At 45.3% G+C, this 24,350-nt stretch overlaps 1 protein-coding gene across 2 annotated transcripts in view; it reads right to left on the bottom strand.

The window, feature by feature from the left end:
• The window catches only part of clcn3 (chloride channel 3), a gene marked incomplete at its 3' end in the record, with an annotated part of 33,964 nt that extends 12,393 nt beyond the window's left edge, over window positions 1-21,571 (bottom strand). For both annotated transcript variants that reach the window (XM_080023105.1, XM_080023104.1), the window contains exons 1-7: window positions 21,431-21,571; window positions 11,485-11,648; window positions 10,694-10,793; window positions 9,063-9,250; window positions 8,558-8,680; window positions 1,981-2,187; window positions 791-871 (exon numbers count right to left, since the gene is read on the bottom strand). In XM_080023105.1, the coding sequence (XP_079879231.1) occupies window positions 791-871; window positions 1,981-2,187; window positions 8,558-8,680; window positions 9,063-9,250; window positions 10,694-10,793; window positions 11,485-11,648; window positions 21,431-21,521 (954 nt within the window). In that variant the 5' untranslated portion in view covers window positions 21,522-21,571. The remainder of the gene's footprint in view (window positions 1-790; window positions 872-1,980; window positions 2,188-8,557; window positions 8,681-9,062; window positions 9,251-10,693; window positions 10,794-11,484; window positions 11,649-21,430) is intronic.
• Between the last annotated feature and the right edge of the window lie 2,779 nt (window positions 21,572-24,350).

Consider the following 24,350-nt stretch of genomic DNA (forward strand, 5'->3'; position numbering starts at 1 on the left):
TGTTACGTTATACACCAAATCCATACGAGTACAACAGCAAACAGCCACGCCACGACTCCCAAAGACACCTGTGCACTATGTGCACTATCGCTGACGTGCAGAAGGAGAAGCAGGAACCAGCCTTTAGTAATATTATACTACTTATTTTTATAATAATAATTATGCCCTTTATACCTAGAATCATTTCTCCTGTGCATAGAATCACATTTTTGTATATTTGGCTATTTCTGTTCTGTATTTTCTTGACTATTTATGGTTATTTGACTATTTTTATTATGACTTTCAGTATTATATTATTTTTCAGACTGTTTCGCTTTTTAACGCCAATTGTCTGGAAAGAAACACCCGAGCCTCACGACGACAAGTTCCTCGTATACTAAAATGTACTTTGCCCGGAATAAACTTATGGGGATTCTACTTTGTACTAAGTGCTGTAGTCAAACGTAGTTTTTTTTTTTTTTTTTTTTTTTAATCCTTTGTGATGCGTCAAGTTGTTTACTGTGCATGTACATTGAGATATTACATTGACGTATGTATTTAATAAAAAATGTCACAAATGCAAAACGTACGGGTTATCGAAACCCTGTGATATGAACAGGAACCTTAGTTCCACCAGTCAATTGTTACATTTTTTAATTTGCATGACAATGTAAGTACAGCACCATCGATATCACTTCCTCCCCGAAACACTGACCTCTGGATATAAACCACCCATGGTGGCTCGTGCAGAGTGTAATAGTCTGTGTTTTTTTTTGTTATTTAGATTTAATCATCCTGGGCTGATACGAACCTCCTCCAGGCTGAAGAGCACTCCCCCGATCGGGGCGCCGAAAGCCACCGACACTCCGGCGGCCGAGGCAGCGGAGAGAACCTGACGGTCAAAACAAACGCACCTTAGGAGGCTTCTGCACCGACGCAGCACAGGGGACACACACACACACACACACACACACAGACTTTATATAGCCTATTTGATTCAAATGTAGGTTGTGTAAGCAGCAAGACTTATCAAGGAGGTTTGACTGTGAGAGACTATTTATGAGGGGACACTGAAGCAACGTCCCAGCAGCTCATATCAAAACAACAGGCAGTGATAACAAGCGTAGAATAAAATACGAAAATATCAATATGAAAAACGAAGTGGCATTATGTGGAAAAAATAAAATAAAATATACAATAAAAACCCACAGTTTACTGTACACAATTAAGAATATAAAAATATGGCAGGATAGTTGAAAATAAACCTGAAGTGGAGTATTCAAGCAGGAACAACAGAATGAAGAACGACCCCGAAAAAAAAAAAGAAGAAAATCCGCTGTGATCATGATGTTTCCATCCAAATTGAAGGGGAATTTAAGGACAATTTGAAAAATGTTGCAAGTAAGAGAATTCGGATGAAATGCAGCGTCCTTAATGTTTATGTTTCAATACTCGACGTCAACACCAGGTGGATGTGTAACTCATTCAATCGTTTCCCCGAACGAGACTTTGAACTTAATGGCCGACGAAGTATAATCCACCGACATCCAAACGTCCTTCAATAAGTCAAACACTGAAAAAGAGAAAGTCAGCAGGTGTGACGTGATTTCTTTTTTTTTTTTAAATTCCACTTAAAAACGAGTAACGGACTCTTTTGTTCATTTCCACGGGGAAGGACTTTAATTCTGTCAAAATGATTTATTTCGGTGGAACGCAAAGAGTGAATCAGTCACGTTCGATAATGATTGAATTGTGCACAAATGCACCGTCCCGTTTTTCCTTGGACTTTAATTTATTCCTCAGCAACTATTGTCATTTTGTGAATCGAGTAGACTCTTTTATCGGAGTGACTCTGGTGTCATTTAAAATATTTGTTCAATATGACCGAATCGTTTGCGAATCATGCATCACTATGAGGTCATTATAATAATAATGTGTCTGATATGATATTCTTTTTTTTTTTTTTTTAACGCTGGGTCCATCAGCAGGGGGTCCGCTCACCTCCCTCTTCTTGGCCTCGTTCTTGCTGTACTTGGGGAACAGGTAGGAGAAGATGTTGCCGCAGCAGCAGGCCACGTGCACCAGGGGTCCCTCCTTCCCCAGACTGAGCCCCGACGCCACGGCCAGCACCAGGGTGACGGTCTTTATCATCAGCGTCCACTTCCCCAGGTAGCCGCGTATGATGAAGCCACTCAGGATGGTCTTGATCTGGGGAGGGAAGACAGAACGGGACGCACCGTTATGACGGCCATGGGCCATCTTTACTGACCCCTTAGTGACTTCATGTTTTACCAAGAGGTAGCGCTGCAGGTCAGTGTTAATGTCTTGTAGCCATTTAACCAGCTCATTTAACCATTTACAATTGAATGAAGTGCAGAAGAAGACGGACAATAAAGAGGTCGAGCAGCAGACCTCTCTGCCTGGATATTTCCAAAAAATAGTTATGGCAACAGTTTGTAAATCATCTTTTTTTTAATTTACTACATATTTACTACATACTATGTCCTCATTACACACTGTGTTTTGTTTGGTTTCATTCAATTATAAATACATCTACCATAGAACACAGTTACTTTTTTAATAAAGGTAAAAAATACGGTGTGTATTTACAGGAAAAATTATTCCACTTGTGTGACAATAAATACACCGGAAGAAAAGCTGCCCTCACAATGACACTCTCCAACAGCTTAATATTTAAATGCATGATCATATTCATTGTCTAATTTTAGTAGTTATCATTGGAGAAACGTTTTATTTTATTTTACGTTTCGATTCCAATTCCCTCTTTTTGCTTCGTATCAGCCAGATATCTGACGCCGCCGGTTGACCATCCTAAATTCCAACCCAGGAAAAATGACTGGACATGGCACTTTGAGGTAAAAAAATTTAAAGTTGAATATATTGGTTGGTCCCTCTGGTGCTGGAGGAAATGGGAAAAGAGAGGCGACGACTCATCGTACCGTCAATACGTTACGGTAACATTTGGCGCAGATCCTGTATCACTTCACTCCAAAGATTTTTGTATCGCACAGATGATTATGGGTTTTGTGATTAGTTTCGGTTGAAGCGATGGTGTCAAATCACAAGAACTCCACTTCTGACCGCACCGAGTCTCTGAAAACGGCCGAGGGAAGAAAGCTAAGACTGAATTAACTAAAAACCACTAGCAATTCAGGATGATTATCAGGCTGCGACACCACCACCTCCCCATCTCCTCCAAAAGCTCCTCTTGCAGCTATGCTGTTGCCACGGCAACAGACAGGGCAACCCAAAGAGACTATTCAAAGGCACAGAGACTCCTTACATCGACACCACTTCAATCACAAACCCGTCGCCCTGTTTTTTTTTCGGAAAAGTCCTCAGCGTAACCAGATCAGAGTTTCGTGGTACTGTGCAAAACCAATTAGCTCATGACATTTCAACACGCCGCAAAAAACAAGTTATTATATCTGATGGATTGAAAAACAAGGCATAAATATCTTCACCCACCGCCACCTTTGAAAGGGCAAACACAACAGGCTTATTTGGCTGTACATTGAAATATTCTTTTTTGGCGTCCTAAATCCATAGTTTTTAACCAAAGTTCTTCGCTAGCGGAAGCGAAAGCGGAATTTTGTCGCCAGCGCAGCGGTTTAAGCCATTTTCCCCGGGGAGCATGGGGCTCCTGCACGGAGCATGAAGAGGGTTTGATGGATCCTGTGTCAGACTGGGTGTCGAGCAGCACTGGCTCCCGTCCTCCCCTGCCTCTACACCTCGGACCTCAGGCAGGTACAATTCTGCTTTGTGGGGAAATGTCAGTGGAGGCCAGGAGGCCGAGGGCGTGAGGAGAACCACCTGCAACTATAAGTAAGACAGGTGGGAAAATGGTGGTGGACTTCAGGAGGACTGGGGACCTGGAATACCTGGGGGATCGCTTGGACAATAAACTGGACTGGATTGGTAACACAGACGTCCTGTACAAGGGGGGCCGGAGCCGGCTTTATTTCCCAGGGAGGCTCAGAGGCGCAGTGCTGTTTGCTGGAGGGGCAGCATCTGGCTGAACAAGCCTATTAAGAAAGCCGGTTCTGTCTTCGTTGTCACCCTGGACACCGTAGAGGAGGGAGCCAACAGGAGGATAAGGGAGAAACTCCGTGCCATCATGGACACTCCCTCCCATTCCCTAGATGACACCGTGGCAGTGCAGAGAAGTTCCTTTTGTGACAGATTAGGATCATATCTTTTCTGCCTGCTGCAATGAGATCGTACAACTCCTCCTCCGGCTGGCTGGATCAGGGTGATCAGTGTCAGGCTGGGGGGATGTTAAACCATAGTGGACAGTTCTTCTTACTATATATAATGTTTCAGATTTATTTTTATCCAATTGACACTTTATTTTGTCGTTTGTGAGCTGCTGTAATGCCTTTATTTCCACTCCAGGATCTATGAAGTACTTACCTACCTATCTATCTACCTACCTACCTACCCATCTATCTATCCATCTATCTACCTACAGTGGGGCAAAAACGTATTTAGTCAGCCACCAATTGTGCAAGTTCTCCCTCTTAAAAAGATGAGAGAGGCCTGTTATTTTCATCATAGGTATACCTCAACTATGAGAGACAAAATGAGAAAAAAAAATTCCAGAAAATCACATTGTCTGATTTTTAAAGAATTTATTTGCAAATTATGGTGGAAAATAAGTATTTGGTCAATAACAAAAGTTCATCTCAATACTTTGTTATATACCCTTTGTTTGCAATGACAGAGGTCAAACGTTCTCTGCAAGTCTTTTACAAGGTCACACACTGTTGCTGGTATTTTGGCCCATTCCTCCATGCAGATCCCCTCTAGAGCAGTGATGTTTTGGGGCTGTCGCTGGGCAACACGGACTTTCAACTTCCTCCAAAGATTTTCTAGGGGGTTGAGATCTGGATACTGGCTAGGCCACTCCAGGACCTTGAAATGCTTCTTACGAAGCCACTCCTTCGTTGCCCAGGCGGTGTGTTTGGGATCATTGTCATGCTGAAAGACCAAGCCACGTTTCATCTTCAATGCCCTTGTTGATGGAAGGAGGTTTTCACTCAAAATCTCACGATACATGGCCCCATTCATTCTTTCCTTTACACGGATCAGTCGTCCTGGTCCCTTTGCAGAAAAACAGCCCCAAAGCATGATGTTTCCATCCCCATGCTTCACAGTAGGTATGGTGTTCTTTGGATGCAACTCAGCTTTCTTTCTCCTCCAAACACGACAAGTTGAGTTTTTACCAAAAAGTTCTATTTTGGTTTCATCTGACCATATGACATTCTCTCAATCCTCTTCTGGATCATCCAAATGCTCTCTAGCAAACTTCAGACGGGCCTGGACATGTACTGGTTTAAGCAGGGGGACACGTCTGGCACTGCAGGATTTGAGTCCCTGGCGGCGTAGTGTGTTACTGATGGTAGCCTTTGTTACTTTGGTCCCAGCTCTCTGCAGGTCATTCACTAGGTCCCCCCGTGTGGTTCTGGGATGTTTGCTCACCGTTCTTGTGATCATTTTGACCCCACGGGGTGAGATCTTGCGTGGAGCCCCAGATTGAGGGAGATTATCAGTGGTCTTGTATGTCTTCCATTTTCTAATAATTGCTCCCACAGTTGATTTCTTCACAACAAGCTGCTTACCTATTGCAGATTCAGTCTTCCCAGCCTGGTGCAGGTCTACAATTTTGTTTCTGGTGTCCTTTGACAGCTCTTTGGTCTTGGCCATAGTGGAGTTTGGAGTGTGACTGTTTGAGGTTGTGGACAGGTGTCTTTTATACTGATAACGAGTTCAAACAGGTGCCATTAATACAGGTAACGAGTGGAGGACAGAGGAGCCTCTTAAAGAAAAAGTTACAGGTCTGTGAAAGCCAGAAATCTTGCTTGTTTGTAGGTGACCAAATACTTATTTTACAGAGGAATTTACCAATGAATTCATTAAAAATCCTACAATGTGATTTCCTGGATTTGTTCCCCCCATTCCGTCTCTCATAGTCGAAGTGTACCTATGATGACAATTACAGGCCTCTCTCATCTTTTTAAGTGGGAGAACTTGCACAATTGGTGGCTGACTAAGGGGACAGTAGCTCAGGAGGTAGAGCTGGTCGTCTAGTAATCTAAACGTTGCTGGTTCGATCCCAGGCTCCTCCTGCTAGCATGCTGTAGTGTCCATGAGCAAGACACTTAACTCCTAATTGCTCCTGATGGCTGCGCCATCGGTGTTTGAATAATTGTAAGTCACTTTGGATAAAAGCGTCTGCTAAATGTAATGTAATGTAATGTAAATACTTTTTTGCCCCACTGTACCTACCTACCCATCCATCTATCTATCTTCCCATCTATCTACCTACCTATCTACCTATCCATCTACCTACATATCTCTCTAGCTATCTATCTATCTATCTATTGTTGGATGTAGTATCGCGCTCAAAATGGCGCCTGATAGAAATGACAGGGCTTCATCCCTCATATAGTCTCGCCTAAGCAAGTCGTCATAAAGGCTATATGGTCATAAAGGCTATATATGTATTACTTAATACGGAGGCCAGGTGGACCGGACCGTTATGATTAACCAATGTGTTGCTGCAAGCTCTTGTTTCCAGTTTTGTCTCACAGGTGGAGGAGACGAGGGGAGGCCCGGGTAACTCCAAACTACCCACGGCCGAGTGGGTCCTGCTGAGGGTCATCTAGTGAAAGTAGGCGGACCCCCGGTGGACGGGACCACATCGGGTCACCAAGCGCACCTCCCGTGTCGTTCGGCTCGAGGGAGAAGGGGACACGCGGTATCACTGGAGTCAGTGCGCCGCAGCCTCTAACCCCGACTGCCGACGACCAGATCTTTACAGCACCACGACACCGCCCGACCCCTGAGGAACGGGTGGCAGCCGCCGATTCAGGGCACTCACTGTTAGCTGCGAGGGTGAATGTGCTAGTAACCTCTCCCCTCTAGGTCATAGAGGATTGAGGCGGGACGATCACCATTCCCCGCCCAGAAGCAGACTGTCCACCTCGACGGGACCCCAGGCGTTTCCCCTCCTGATTTGTTTATGGTTTATTTTAGATGATTATCTGGGAAGAGGTTCAATGTTTTATATTTTATTTCTCGTGTTAGGGTAAGATTCTATTAGGTAGGGAAAGGTCCAGCTGTAGGATCCGATGGGTTGACCAGTCTGTGTTGGACACTTTTATGTTTTAGTTACCTTCTTCCCCTTTCACTGTTTTAGCTCATCTAGTTGACCAGGGTTCAAGAGAGAAAGATCAAAACAGCTGAGTAAGCACACCGCGCATGAGGTTAAGAGCAGAAAAGCTGCAAGATCCAGTACCACACCCAGGGAGACACTGCTCCTACAAAATCACTCTGTACTTTTGTTTGCTCAAAATGTTTAAGTTTAGTATAAGGTTTAAAAAAAAAAGTTTAAGTTTAGTATAAGGTTAATAAATGTTTAAGTTTGGTACTCGGTTAATAAATGTTCAAGTTTAGTAAAGTTTAAGTTTACTATAAGCTTTAAAAAAAAAAAAAAAAGTAAGTTTAGTATAAGGTTAATAAATGTTTAAGTTTGGTACAAGGTTAATAAATGTTTAAGTTTGGTATAAGGTTCATAAAAGTTTAATAATAAGTTTAGTATAAGGTAAGAGAGAGTTAGATCTGTGCAGTTTGTTGAAGATTTTGTTATTAAAAATGGTCCAGGGGGTGAGCGAATGCCATCCTCGCGTTCAGTAATACGGATTAGTTACGGATCAGTAAGGTTTTCCCACTAAAAGACAAATGGGGTTTTTCCAGTAGGTTTTCCCGCTAAAGATAAACAGGGTTTTTCCACCCAATCACTCCTGGTCCAACGCACTGTCAAGAATTGTTTATTGTTGGTTTTATGTTTTATTTACCTTCCCCTTGATTAATATATGTTGTGATAACTGTTTTAGAGTGACCTCATATTTGATGAGGTCAAAAGGGGGATTGTTGGATGTAGTATCGCTCAAAATGGCGCCTGATAGAAATGACAGGGCGTATTACTTAAAATGGTGCCCAACATAGAAAATGTCTCTTTGTGACATGTCACATCCATATAGCCTTTATGACGACTTGCTTAGGAGAGACTATATGAGGGATGAAGCTTTTGTCATCTCTCTCTCTGACACTCTCAAGCGCGCTCTTGCTTTTGGCTGGTCTCTTGGTCTTTGTCGCTGAACCAATAAAGGATCCATTTTGCATCGCACCTGTCTCCATCGTATTGAGGAAACTCCACACATCAACCAACCTGGGAGGGATCCGTTTTCCAGATCCCAACACTATCTAGCTACCTAACTATCTATCTATCTAGCTACCTATCGATCCTTTTTGGTGGTTTGGTGGGTTTTTTTTTTTTTTTAGAACACTTTGAAAACATTGATGGAAACGTTTTACACGAAAATAGCGTTTTTAAATGTATCCGCATTTGTGCGGCTACACCCAACCTCCCTCCATTTTTCCTCTCCAAATTGTCCACCTGTCATTGAATTGTATGTCCTGCGATCTTAGTCGAATCCTACAAACAAAGCTTTTTCACAAGTTATCTTTTTTTGATTTCGGACATGGTCCTCACCTCGGGGATCCCGGAGCCGCAGGCGTAGGGAGCAAACACCTTGACCAGGCAGACGGCCAGGAAGGCGAAGGACAGCGCCCAGTAGATGTACATGAAGTAGTTCATGATGTACGAGCCCGGGCCCTGCAGGGAGAGAAGACAGACCATGAGGAAGCCGGAAAAAGAGGCCAACGTCATCGGTGCCGTTTCGCAGACAGGGTTTAATCCTAAAATCCAGATTTTCAAAATGCCTTTCTGAGACGTTGCTTAATTCATGATGAATAAGTTGTAGACTAGGAAGTCCTAGACTGAGGTGATGGAGGATTCGTCAGCTCCTTCTGTCTTGGTCTTAGTCCAGATCGTCCAGTTCCTCTGTTGTCAAGGTCGACCTGGAGGCCACGCCCATTAATCCAAAGATTTGATTAAAACCTTCACTTAGACTGAGATTTGCTCTGACGTTCCTTCTGGAAATCACTTTTTTTTGGTGTATTTCTGTGTGTGTGTGTGTGCATGCGTGTGTGGTCACCTCAGCCTGGCCCAGGATCAGCTCAGCCCAGCTCTTCCACCGGGGACACTTGTCCCTCTCAGCGAAGGTGGTCTCGTTTGACGTCCAGCAGCACTGCTCGTGGTTGAACCACATGGCGCTGAGGCACACGCCCTCCTTCAAGTCGTTCATCCAATCCGCGGCAATATCGATGAGGCCGGCCAGTGCTCCTGATTGGACAAGAGGAACCGGAAAAAAAGTTGTTTGAAGTTGATGTGTTGAAAGCAAGAAAAATGGGCAAGCGTAAGGATCTGAGAGACTTTGACACAACTCGACTATCGACCAATGGAAGAAGGAGGCCTGGTCTGATGAATCACGTTTTTTTTTTTACATCATGTGGATGGGCGTGGTGCACACGCACCAATGGTGCGTGTGGTGCGTGTGCACCATTTACCTGGTGCACCAGATGGCACCAGGATGCACGATGGGGAGAAGGCCAGCAGGCAGAGGCATTCATTTGGGAGTAACTTTGACACGTACCACCTAGCTACTCACTGTTACAGACCAACTACACCCCTTCATGGCAACAGTATTCCCTAATGGCAGAGGCCTCTTTCAGCAGGATAATGCTTCCTGCCACACGGCAAAAATTGTTCAGGAATGGTTTGAGGGACATCACAAAGAGTTCAAGGTGTTGGCTTGGAATCCAAATTCCCCAGATCTCAAGCCGATCGAGCATCTGCGGGGTGTGCTGGAACAACAAGCCCGATCCATGGGGGCCCCACCTCGCAACCTTCAAGAGTTAAAGGATCTGCTGCGAACCTCTTGGTGCCACAGGGCGCTCTCAGAGGTCTTGTGGAGTCCATGCCTCAACGGGTCAGAGCTGTTTTGGCGGCACAATGGGGAGCTATGTAATATTATGGAGGTGGTATTCATGTTGGGGCTCATCGGTGCAGATGTCCACAATAATTTTCTTGACTTGCTGTAAAAAATACTGGAGTTGTATACGATTAAAAAAATAGGTATATCACCTATACATTTGAAATGTATTTGAAACGCTTCCTTCAGCGCTCCATTGTTTGCGGATTGTTCCTTTAAATTCTTCTTATGCCAATGACCTTGCTGTGGTCTGCGGTGCAGTTCAGCTGCGTCCAAGGCTCTTATCCATTGGAGGCAAAGAGGTGCATTCAACTGTGACTGCAAAGAAATGTGTGTGTGCGTGTTTGCACATGCTTAGTAGTGAACTATGTCCCGTGAGGCCTGATAAGCTGTGAGTGAGTCTGTGTTGCGTGTAAGTGAATGAGCCAAACCAGCAAACATAAAGAGCAGATAACGTTTCAAGTCATAAATTGCCGCACACACACACACACACACACACACACACACACACACACACACACACACACACACACACACACACACACACACACACACACACACACACACACACACACACACACACACACACACACACACACACAGTTGCTTGTGTGCACTATAAATATTACAGTATGGAAACAAAAGCATGGATTGCCATTTTAATGATTTTGGCTACCACCGGATGTTTGAATACTAGATGGTATCGACACAATTTGGATGGTGCCATAAAAGTATTGAATTTCTAGTGTGTGTGTGTGTGTGTGTGTGTGTGTGCCTGTGTGTGTCTGTGTTACCTGAGGCCAGGCCTGTTAGCGTCACCACCAGCCATCCGGACCAGGCATCATACAGGCTCTTGGTGAACTCCCACGCAGACTCCTTTTTCTTACTGTTGATCTAGACACAAGCAAAGAATTCAAACTTCATCAGCCCGCAAGGGGAAGAGGCAATAAAAACATAAAATACTGTTTACTCAATGTCTGAAAAGGCCGCATGTGCCCACAAAAAAAAGAACACAGTGGCAAACATGGCCCCGAATTTCCCTCCGGGGATTAATAAAGTGTTATCTTATTTTAGTTACTACTAAAAAGGACATAAGGTTCAAGTCGCCAGTTGAATCTTTTTTGTGATTATTGGACCAGGTCCTGTTGAGAAAATGTTTAAGAATATACTCAAATCAGAATGCTTTGAGAAAATCCTGAAATCCATGAAATCCTGACTGACAATCTAGCAACCACTGGGGGCGTGGACCGCTTGGTGTTTACTGTGTCAATATTTGGATGAATGAACTGAGAGACAAACTCTTACTGGAACTAGTCTGCAATTCGTTCCCACTGCTGATCGGAAACAGGAGTAGTAACCGTGAGATGAATACATGAGCTGAATAATATTACGGCGCAAACCATGAGAATCTCCAAAGAAAACTGAACCCTGCCCCCCCCCCACTAGGGGCAGCGTTAGCAACATTTTATAAGGCCTGGGATGAAAAACAGTCAAACTATCCTTTAACTTGTAGGTATGGGAATCTCCAGACACCTCCCAAAAATGACTGAACACAGCTTCATCCATCCCGGCTTCCCCCTCTCACCTTGCGGTGCCTCTCCCGGTCTTTGCACTTCTCTCGGACCCAGTCGATGGTGTGGAAGTCATCGTAGGTCCCCACACCAGGGATGGGCTCCTCTAGGAAGTCCAGCAGGTGGGTGGTGCTGCTAGCCGCGCCGCCGCCGCCGTTAGACATGGCGTAGTTAGATCCTGGCGGAGGGAGGGAAGTCAAAGTGAGAGAGGGATCTCACTAGGGAACCCGAAAATAGTTAGAAATGCGGCTCCAGGTGATGTACGTGATGGATACAGGTTAGGATTAGGGATATAGCTTTTCCGCCACAGGAAGCACAAACTCTGTTTGCGGTACTTAAGAACTTAGGATCCCAAACTGGTTCCACTTGAATCATTCCTGTTCCAAAAGGAGCACCAGCAATGGCAGATTCATACTTAGAAACAAGAACTTTGACCAAAAGGACGTGTTCAGAACAATGGAAAAACTCATGACACGGTGATATGGGTTCTTTCTGTGTTTTCGAGGCAAACTTTTTTTGTCTTTTTCTCCCTCTGAGAGCTCCCCCTGTCGCGATTGGTCCAAATGTCCTCATGTCGAGGCAGGAGACTGACTTCAACATCCCTTTGTCAGACTCAACCGTTTTTTCTTTTTTCATCTTAAAATCCACCAAACACACAGCCGACTCCTCTCGTTGTTGCATTTGTGCTTCTTTCACCGCCGCCATTGTTGTTTTGCTGTTTTTGTCCCGGTTTCCGGCAACTCGCTCTGGAAATGGGTTCATGTTATGAAACGACACATAAAGAAGTAAACGGAAGTCTTATTGAGTGTTCTGGGACATGTTCTCCGGTGGTTCTTCCGTCCTTAAGTATGCCTCTGCCTTTAGATAGGTGGTTCTTTTCGGGGGGCACGGGAACCATTAGGACGAGGGTTGTTGTGCCGAACAACGCTGATTGGTCAAACACATGCTGCGTGAGACCCGTCAAGCACGCCAAACGCCATCTTTAAATAGCGGTCAACAGCTGAGTTAACACTCACTGCTTGCTCACAGTACTCACTTCCCATCGCTACACGCAACCTTGAACCATCTGCTGATGTGGTACTTTTGTTGCATAATTTGCATGATCTCCATGGTTTCTCTGTGCAGTGGGAAAGCAACCAGGAGCAGTTAGGGGTTTAAGAAGGTCCCAGGCCTAGTAGGTCCCTCAGTGAGTTCCTGTACCTTGGTGGAAAAGCAGCTACAGATGGGTCCCCCAACACAGAGTTAGACAGATGGTGGATAAAGTGAGGGATATCACTTCACCAACCCTGGGCCTACGTGTCCACAAATAAGGTATGAATTGGTGTCATAGCCTTTAGGCACAAAACACACGGTGGTGATGAATAGCGTGTCACACAAAGATCGAACTTTAGTGTCTGTCGGCTCAATACGGCTAGAATCTACATCTAGGAGATATGAATTACTGTGAACCGATGAAAACTACTTTTTGACCTGAGCTCAAACAGGCCAGACTTTGAGTCATGGGCCGACATTAAAAAGGGTTAGACTACAGTAAGTTAAGATTACGGTAAAGCTTGAGCACCGAACCTCGACTTCCTGGTGTTGCTTCTATTAATCCTCATAGTCTCGATGCTATTCTCTCTACATGTTGGATCGAAAGCCGAGTTTCCAACGCAGTAACTTTCCCCAGGGACAGGAAGTTTCGGCATTTTATTACAGTCACCATATTTTTTAAATCTGCAGACACAAACCAACTGTATGCACAGTTTGTTTTCTGTTCATTGTGCCTCGAGACATCGGTCAGTCGCGTACCAGCTCTGCGGAATCGCATTTACCCGAAACAAGGTAAACGTGGGGGATTTTCAGAGGTTTTACATTACATTACATTTAGTCATTTAGCAGACGCTTTTATCCAAAGCGACTTACAATTGTTCAAACACCGACGGACGCAGCCATCAGGAGCAATTAGGGGTTAAGTGTCCTGCTCAAGGACACTACAGCCTGCTAGCAGGAGGATCGAACCAGCAACCTTTGGATCACTAGACCACCAGCTCTACCTCCTGAGCTACCATCCCCAAGGTTGACCTTGTTTGTGTATTGTTTTTTTCCCCCAAATCAGCCGTCGCTTTTTCATCCTAATCTTCACGGGTCTTTAGACCGCGGTGGAATCACAGACAACAACAGGCTGAAAGGACCTTTTAGTTCCTTGAAAAAAAAAAAAATCCTGGGACTGGAATTCCTGGAAACGCGGCTGAATGTCATCCAATCAATATCCATGGTTGGATATTTCCACAGTTTTAATGCCTTCAACACAAACAGGCACAATCACAAGACATGGCGACATTATTACATCTGGGCCATCCGTCCTGTCCCTTATGTGTGATCGGTGGTCTTTCTACTGCCTGCACAAAGAATTTCCTCCGTTATCGGTCCCATCAGCAACACACCGGCAAGAGATAATGAGCTTGTCAGGATGGCAGGAACATCATGAACCCACCCCCGGGGGGCCCAGAACATCACAACCGGAACAGAACAACAAAGCAGAGGTTCGTACAGGGTGCTAGAGCTGCTCTGACTCAAAATCATCTCATCTTCTCCATCAGGCTCCCGGTCGTCGTTTTTTTGTACTTTTAAACAATCCTAACAATCAGTTGTGTTCAATATGAACCATCATGACACCAGATCACTGGGCTGGATTGCTCAAAATGCAGAGTGCAAAAAGCACAAGAAATATATTTGCTGCAAGTGTCAACATATACAGATAAAAATAAAAAATATTCAACCATGCACATGAATAAAAAAAGATTTAAAAAAAAAAAGAGCTTTGAAGCGCAACACTTAAAGTAAAGGTCTGACAGTTTAATTTCACCATTGTATTCCGGTACCATGTCATCCATCTTGAATAAAAAAATACAGTTCTACTCATCTGTTCCACCGAACACCGAAGCATGCAAGACTTGTGCTAATGCACCATCAATTTATTAATTTAGGGACGAACAAAGAAGCAGAAGCCAACCATCCACTGTCAATTCAAATGTTAAAATGACACAGTGTGAAGCTACTGTTTTGGGCTGGATAAAGTAAGTGTTCTGTGATTTACAAAACCACGAGATGACAACAAGAGATGCAAAATGGCCGTGGATTATTCTGTTCATCCTGAATGGGCTGGCAGAATATGAGAAATCTCAATGTCTTGCGCACACACACACACACACACACACACACACACACACACACACACTCACGCACGCACGCACGCACGCACGCACGCACGCACGCACGCGCGAAGCTGCCGTGCCTTGGGGCCTTCTTCTTGCTGCCTGTTATCGCCACAGCATCGCAGAAACACTATGTCAAGCAGACGTTCCTGCTCGACATCAGGGTCTGGGTCTCCTTTAAATACTTCCACATTGGCCGACTACGTTACCGTTCCCAGAGAATACCGTTTTTAATGAGGATCATATATTTATTTTAAATAGCATCTCTGCCGAGCTTTCCCCATGAACAAAAAATGAAATGACAAGGCAAATGTTTTGATGCTGCACAAAAGCTTACTTTTCTCTGTGGTTCCCTGGCGTTGAAGAGGAGGAATTTGGCATCTCAAGTCTAAGCCCAAATGCTGATTTTCAATACTTCATAGTATATAGACAGTGACAAAAACATTGAATCATTTTGTGTCGCAACTCAATGTTGTCTTTAGGGTTATATGTTTTCGGCTTGGTTATTCTTTCAATGTTTTACCTCAACCAAAATTATGCTAAAGTGCTAGAAGGCTCCAACACCGAAACCAGAAATTAACCCTAAATAGTATTGTTGCTGCTTAGAGCACAATAATGTATGTCATCTCCTTTTGAAATTTGGTGACAGTTAATTGTTATATTTCATTTCAACAAACAAGTGAATATAAAAAAAAAGCCATTATTGGATCTAAAATCTGTCGTATCAGTACCCAAGAGGGGGTACTCAGTCCTCTGCTCGAAACAGAAGCTATTGGTGCAAGTGATAATCATCTTTTCCCGAAACAGTGCTTGGTCATAGGGTTAAACCCCTAACCCTGACCCATCAGCTTCAGATAAAATTCATGTTTAATTTGAGAGTGACAGCAGCTCGTGGAGCAGTGAATAGAGCACATCCCATGAGGATCAGACCAATCATTTTATAATGGTGGCTATTTTCGTTCAATTCATTCCTTGTCATGAGGTCAGACGAACACTGCTCGCATGTAGCGGCTGAATGTCACGCCAGTGTGTGACATGATGTCACCCGCCACTAGTCGCCCGGACAGTTGACCAAGGCTCACACAGGCGCTGTGTACTTTGACCATTTCGACAGCCAAAAAGTGCTGATATTGTGTCCTTCCAGTGTGGCTCTTAAGAAAGCAATAGTTAAAAGTCCAAAAATTTTATTTTTACAATTTGCCCAATAGCTCGCTCTTTCCTCTACCCCGCATTACATTGCTAGGCTAAGCCAACTTGATCTGGCACCCAAATTCAAGGGTATAAATAGGGTTTTGTCCAGCAGGGACTTCTAGAATAGCAACGGCCTTTATGGAGTTAATGCCAACACTATGAATCAGGTCATGTGGGCAAGAGTTTAGCCAACGTAAGGACGGACAAAGCTTAATGCTAAGCTCCGAGGCCAAATCTTGTGGCCTCGGACGTAGCTAACCGGGTCAATCAAAGCCTTTTTTTGTCGTTGTAAAGCCCCTAAACCTCACGGTTACCACATTATGGTTTGTCATATGACTGTTGGTTAACCCAGCAACCACAAAAAGGCAGCTGGTGTTGTTCAGTTTCTCTGAGGGTTCCAACAGCGAAATTAACTTCACATCATATTTTGGTAAGATGTAGGGCAGGATACTTTGCAGGAAGTACGGTTTGTAATCTCTGATCACAGTCACACCAGCAAACAGTTAGGACACATAACCTACAGATTATTCAGCCAATTTAATCATTAGGATCTGAACCAGAGGAACAGGAAAACCATACATTAGAAGTAGCAGTCACTCCTCCATGGATATCTACACTGCTCAGCCACAACATTAAAAGTGACAGGTGAAGTGAATAACATTGATCATCTTGTTCCAATGGCACCTGTCAAGGGGTGGGATATATTAGGCAGCAAGTGAAGTCACTTGTTGAAGTTCCTGTGTTGAAGCAGCGTAAGGATCCGAGCCACTTTGACAAGGAGCACATTGTGATGCTAGACGACTGGGTCAGAGCATTTACAAAACAACAGGTCTTGTGGGGTGTTCCCGGTGTGCAGTGGTTAGTACCTACAAAAAGTGCTCCAAGGAAGGACAACCGGTGAACTGGCGACAGGGTCACGGACGCCCAAGGCTCATTGATGCGCGTGGGGGGGAAACCACAGAAGAACTACTGTAGCACAAAGTGGTGAAAAAGAGAATGGTGCTATGATAGAAAGGTGTCAGAACACACAGTGCATGGCAGCTTGCTGTGTATGGGAGCGATCAGAGTGTCCATGCATCCTGTCCACCACCCAAAGCACCTACAATGGACACGTGAGCGTCAGAAGTGGACCATGGAGTGATGGAAGAAGTTGGCCTGGTCTGATGAACTATATATTCTTTTACATCATGTGGGTGCGTGTGTGTCGTTTACCATGGGAAGAGATGGTACCTGGATGCATTACGGGGAGAAGGCAAGCCGACACAGGCAGTGTGATGCTCTGGACAATGTTCTGCTGGGAAACCTTGGGTCCTGGCATTCATGTGGATGTTCCTTTGACACGTATCACCTACCGAAACATTGTTGGAGACCAAGTACGCCCTTTCATGGCAATGGTATTTCCTGATGGCAGTGGCCTCTTTCTGCAGGATAATGCTTCCTGACACACTGCAACTCTCCAGGAATGGTTTGAGGAACATGACAAAGATTTCATGGTTTTGACTTTGCCTCTAAATTCCCCAGATCTCAATCCGATCAAGCATCGATGGGGTGTGCCGTGACAACAAGCTCCATCCATGGGGGCCCCACCTAACAACATCCAGGACTTAAAGGATCTGCTGCTAACGTCTTGGTGCCAGATACCACAGGACACCTTCTGAGGTCTTGTGGAGTCCATGCCTCTATGGGTCACAGCTATTTTGGCGGCACCAGGGGGAGCTACACAATATGAGGCAGGTGGTTTTAACCTTGTGGCTGATCGGTGTGTATTGCACCAGCTACAATAAATTATATGAATCCATTTCCCCAATCAGTGCTTCGTTAAATATTATTAACTAAGATTAAATATTAGCATTAAAGTTAGACACCGGTCCAACCCCGTGAGCTTTGCAGGGCGTGTGCTGCTGACAGAGTCCGGAACACTTGTACAGTCCGCACCAAGCCTCTTCCAAAACGCTGCGTCTGTTTATTTATTTTTGTTCTTTTTCCTCCTTTTTTTTTTTAATTCAACGAGCATAAAGCTGTCCCTGAGCGCATGGAGCGCTGCACGGACAAAGCTCATTCACTTGCAGCACAAAGAGGATGTACGTGGACGTATGCGTGTAACATTTGCATAATCAATCATTTCTGCTGAAACGCTGCATATTCTCCAAAAGTTAATTTTCAGATTCGATCAATTGCAAGGCTTGAAGTTCAATGAGCAGTCAATATTCTGTGATTGAAGGTTATTCTTTTTACAATTCGATAGTTGAATAAAGATATGTTATTTATATCAATTAATTCCTTAATTAATCTCAATTCATCATAACACGTAGGCCCTGCTGACAGTAAAGAGCAGTTTATATGTTGACTGTATCCACTGTTGTGTTGGTCATACTATAGAATGATTTATTGCTTGTGTTTAGTGAATAATACAGAAGATAAGGAACTTAGAAAAACATTGCATACTAAATCATAATATTGGTAAAAAAAAAAAAAGAAAATTACAATTATATTAATTTCTCAAATCGCTCAGCCCTACTATGTGTCAGGGTCTCCCAAAGAGGGTGTTATATTACTGTGCAACAGCATAAAAGAGCACAGAGGCAAGTGATGGTGACGACATGGAAACGAATGAACAGCATCCCAAACAAAGGACGCATCATGCTTCAGCAGTTCGGCAGAACACACAAGCAAATACGCACACACACACACACACACGCACGCACGCACGTACGCACGCACGGAGATGCTGAGGTTTTCAGCTTCCTTCCTTCGTGGATAAACAAACGTGTTGACAGTGACTCCCTCAGCTCACGTCAGGGGTAGCAACAAGTTCGCACACACACCGGGAATGTTAAGCCCTTTCACACATAGTTCCCGGTTAATTGCTATTCACACATGCAGCTACATTCCGGAACATTGCAGTTTTGCACCTGCACCACGGCACTGCCGCGGCAAAGCTATTTTGGAAAACGGTAACGCTTTTTAGAACGTTTTGAATAGGTTATTACATAAACATACATATATATATATATATATATATATATATATATTATTATTTTTTCCTTGACACTTTTGGGATTGGGATCCTCCAGTTACAATGGTCCAATTATAATAGAAAAATAAGCTAAATACATAATCGCAATGGTTACCAGAGTACTAGAGCTCCTGCAGCAGCCGAGCAGCCCTCTCTACTACAGCAGCGTGAATCTAAATCAGAGAGGCTCAGGATTGGCCATGTAGGACACTCTGGGTCAACCTGACCGGGTTAACTCGGCTTAACCAGTCAGTACACCACAGAGGAACAAATAACTCGACAAAGAGAAACCACTGGTGAACATATCCCTTAATATAATCGCTAGTAAAGAAATGCACATGAAATGGGAGTTTCATTCTGGGCTCAACTGTGACGCACCCAAAAATGTGCTATTTGGACCAATTGCAGACAGGGGGAGCTCTGGCAAAGCGGTGAATGGTTGGTGCTGGGGGCTTGCACGCCTCACCACATGAACACCCTTTACGACAATAACAACAATCATCTTCGTTCATATTCCACTTTTCAATATATAATGTTGCAAAGGGCTTCACGGTCCAAATGGAGATTAAAGGACAAATCATCAAAGGACGCCATCATAAGAGGAGAAGACGTTGGTTTCGTCGTGGGTACACTTAACCGGCAGCTTTAGTCTGCTCAGGCAGCACATGATCAGCATCACATCCCAGTCGGTCACAGTCTCATCACAACAACATAATTCCATCTGCTGGCTCTGCAAGAGATGCTGAACGGGCGAGACGGCAAGTCGGGCTCAGAGGAGGCGGGAGGGAGGGAAGACTGAGGGAGAGGGATGGAAACACGTGGAAAGGAGAGAAAGCATCAGGCCGAAGCCCAGGAAGTAAGGACGGACGGGGAGCATCAATCACGGATTTGGCGGCTGTGTGGACTGCGGTGGAAAAATGCGGAGAGGACTGGGGGAAGTGTCTGGATCGACAGATCCAAGGAGAGACGAATTAGAAAACACTCGATGGGAAGGAGAGCCGAACCCAACTCATTAGGAAGCTTCTGACGTCGCAAAAAAAACCAAAAAAAAAAACAATAACACATTGTCAGGCCCGGAGGACCGAAACACAAGAAAAAAAAAAGACAACTACGAAGCCCCCCCACAAGCAAAGACAAACATGAAAGGTGAACGGGATCTCAAATCTGACCGAGCATCTGAGAAAGGAGCGCAGATTCGCACGCGCCACGTGCGCTCTTACAGCAACGGCGCCGTGGGGGGCGCGAAACGTGACGTAGTTCAGGGTTTTAAGAGAATCTTGAGGAAATCTCTCGCCTTAAGGGTTGTTAAGAGCGCGCTCAGTTTGATCCCAGACGGCCAGAAACCCTCCTCGACTAGCTGGGGACTCCCGTGAGACAACCAGGGCCGGTTTGATATCATAGTCACTTCTGAGCTTTTAAAATCTCGGCTGCTACGGCGTGTGCTAGAACCACACAATCTGTGAAGCCTGAGATCGCCGTCCCTGACCATATCCCTCAGTGCGTGTGCAAGACTGCGACGGGAAAAAGAAAATAATGATTGTGAATTCCTGAAGTGTGCTGTGTCGTCTTTCGGTGTCAGAACATCTGCGTTTCGCTAACGAAGCCCCGCTGCTGGCGAGAGGCTCCAGCTACACAACTGCAGCGCGTATGCGCGTACGCATACGCGGGCGCGCGCGCGCACACACACACACACACACACACACACACACACACACACACACACACACACACACACACACACACACACACAGTGTAGATCCGGATCGTTGGCCTCAACATGTGTCTGACCAGCGACCACTTGTGATCAGCTTTCGCTTCTCCGCTCAATATGCAAATAAGCCTGTATTGCATTGACCAGGGCTCAAAATTATATGTATTAAAAAAAAAAGATATATATATATATATATATATATATATATATATATATATATATATATATATATATATATATATATATTACACACACACACGCTTTATTTTTAAAGAATTCTCCCCTTATTATAGAAATATTCGGGGGGTTTTATTTACAAATCTCAGCTGAGCTGTTTTTGTTTTTTTAATTTGTTTTAAACAAATCTCCGCTCGTTTAATTATTTATTTTTACAAATCCACATGGGCGTGTTGTCATTGGGGGGCGACAGACAGACAGACATTCAGGTTGATATTCAGATGGATAAGACAGACCGATAGAAAGATAAACAGAGAGACGGATCGACAGACAGACAGACAGCAACCCACACACCACCACAACAACAACAACAACGGGTATGGTATGGATCCTTCCAGACACACCCAGTAAATTCGACACCGAGCTCATCCACGTCCTCACGCGGGGAGGAACGAATAATAATGAACCGAGCGTGGAACGGCACCGTCAGCAGTAAATGGCTCCCTAATCCACGCAGTCCCCGCGGCGCGTCACGTAGCATTAGCATCCTTAGCACCCGCCGAACGCCGCGCCACACACACACACACACACACACTGGCCGACGCGGCGGAGGGGGTGGGGCCGGCCGCGCCGTCCGTCCGCCGGACAGCCGGCCGGGTGCAGCGTACCTCTCTTGGGGATCTCCTGCAGCGGGATGGTGTCTCCTCCCCCGTCGTAGGGCAGGTAGGGGTCGGCCGACACGTCCTCCTCCTCCTCCATGTTTGACAGCTGCCCGGCACGCGCTCACGGACGGACGCGCGAGCCGCGACGTGTTTTGGGTTTTTTTGTTTTTTTTCTTACCGAGCCGCGTGCGCGCGCACCGCGGGACGTGCGTCGCGATGGCGAGACTCGGGACGATTCGGCCGCTGCGAACGGATCTTTCCAACCCCGGAGTCACGAAGGAGTCGGTCGTTCGCGACTGTGACTGCAGCGAGGCACACGGGCAAGGTTAAATGTTGTTGTTTTGATATGCTTTTTTTGGGGTTTTTTTAAGATAATTCCGCGTCCAACAGAGCTGGACTGAACTCTCCTGACTCTCGCCCCCCCCCGCTTACAGTGCGTTCAGTTCGTTAGAAGCAGCTGCATCAAAAGCAGTGACGAGCTGGAAAATGGAACGACTCTATTTCCCGAGTCACTCGTCAAGAACCGAATCTTAGAAAAAATTGTCGAACCTTTCCTCACTGTGTGTGTGTGCGTGTGTGTGTGTGTGTGTGTGTGTGTGTGTGTGTGTGTGTTTGTAACCAGTTCTCTCTCGCTCCACTGCAGCAGCTGACGATGATGTCAACACACGTAGGTTGGCCCTGTCTGGTCGGGTAGTTTCTGTAATGGAACAGTCCAGTGTGTGTGTGTGTTGTATTAATTTATTTTTACTTGATGTTTATTTTACCAGATTAGTCTTAATCAGAATTTTTATTTTACTAAATATACAACTGTGTGTGTGTGTGTGTGTGTGTATTAGATGGAGAGGCAGATAAAGGAAACTCATGAACCCGTCACGATGGATGGTAATCAGAGATGCTTAAAACGTCTCCTGGAAAAGATCATTACAGTATTGTTGTTACAAACCGTCGTTGGGAACCAGGCACACTTTTTTTCTCCTCAAAACACCGATGGGCTCCACATACACACAGAGGAAACAAAACCGTGTTTAAGCAACTTTTGTTCCAGGCGTCTCACAATTTTAGAAAATCCTCCACTACCTACAATGACACAATGCACATTGTTGTGTTTACTGTTCATTCATTATCTTTTGCTTTATATTTATTGTTTTTTTGGTAGGTCTTTGTCCTGCATCGTTCCATTTTTTCTTATCTTAGTTTGTTTTTCGTTTTATTGTACCACGGCCCATTATCCAGTAAATTGCCATTTTCTTTTTTTCCATCTAAATCCTCTCGACTTAATTATCATCGCCTACTTTGATAACGAGCTGCTGTGACATTGTCATTTCCCCTCCGGGGATGAATAAAACATACAACCATCCATCCCTGACTTTCACGCCTCACGATCTGGCTCGTCTGGTTCTGTGAAATAGGTACTTCCTACTTCCTGCTTCCTTCTTCCTGTTTCCTGCTTCACATCCGGCCGGGTTTCACACTGCCCACCCGCAAGTCCGAGTGCATCCCCCCCAAAAAGCATCAATAAAAACGCTCCTTGGAAACCCGGCCGTTTGAAGACGTGGCACATTACCTCACCGCAGCGCTGCTGTTGCTAGGCACCGACCCAGTGGAAGCCAAAATTTGTTTTCTACCTCTGCTGCTGCTGCTGCTTCCTCCTCCTCCTCCTCCTCCTCCTCCTCCTCCTCCTCCTCCTCCTCCTCCTCCTCCTCCTCCTCCTCCTCCTCCTCCTCCTCCTTCTCAGCCTCCGGGCTGGAGGAGTTCGGACAAGCTGATCGAAGTGCGTCGAACCGGCCCCCGACACGAAAACACCCCGGAACGGGTCCCGACGCAGGCGTGCAACCCCGATCGACATTGCTGCGGCGTGTCCACGCCCTTCGCCACGTTTCTTCGGGGCCGAGCTGACATGCCAGCCGCCGACCCCGCGGCCGCCGGGCGCTGTGCCACCTGCGGCCGCCGGGCGCTGTGCCACCTGCCGCCGCCACATAAAAAAAAAACGTCACCGTTGACACACGGGGACACTGGCAGGCGAAAGCAGGGCCGCATCACTTGAGGCACACTTCCAGAAGTGAAAGCTGCTTTGTCGTCAGGCGAGACAAACCGGTTTGTGGGATTGTTGTGTGTGTTTAAAATACTAATACATTTTAAGCCTGCTGGCGTGTCCGCCAGGGGTGCGTGACGTAAAAATTACACCGCAACAAATAAAAAATAATATTCTGGGTTGTTTTTTTTTAAAGCTGCAGAGCATCAAACCAAACTGTCATTACAAGTAATAACTATTTGTCCTGTCGTTTCCAAAATGATAATAAAACATTTTTAAAAAATTGTCGTCAGTTTTGTACATTTTTCGACATTTTCTTGTATCTTTCCTTCGCTTAAACGACGTGATATATCACGAGGGGGAGCCGGCTGGACACTCGCTGCGCCGTCACACCTTTGGCGGTTTGGAACACGACAGGACCGGGAACGACGGGTCTTTTGTCACGTTGGGTCTCCCCAAAACCACGAGAACGATGAATATGCCCTTTAATAGACACTTGGCCAAGGAGGTTGGTCGCTGGGCAGATCTGAGAGACCAGACGTGGGCAGGTTTCCCCTTCATCAATAATAGAAAAGCTGGGGACTCGCGTGCTCGTACGACGGCGGCCGATACTCGACCACGCGGAGGTCGATGGCGGAAAAACCTGAATTGCAAATTGAATCGGGCGGGATGACGACGCGCTGGGAGCAGAAGCCCCATCAAAACGATTCCCGGTCCGTTTTTGGACCCATGACAGGGCTTCACAGCTCAGTTTTCCTCGAGCACCCTCTGTGACCGGCTAGAGAAATGTAACCACCAAACGCACACAAATACCATATATATTATAAAAAAAAAAAATAATAATAATAAGAAAAAAAACAACGTAGAGGTCTTAAACTCCATGTTCTTCAATAT

This window comes from Zeus faber (assembly GCF_960531495.2).
Source record: "Zeus faber genome assembly, chromosome: 22".
In the NCBI taxonomy this organism is placed as follows: domain Eukaryota; kingdom Metazoa; phylum Chordata; class Actinopteri; order Zeiformes; family Zeidae; genus Zeus; species Zeus faber.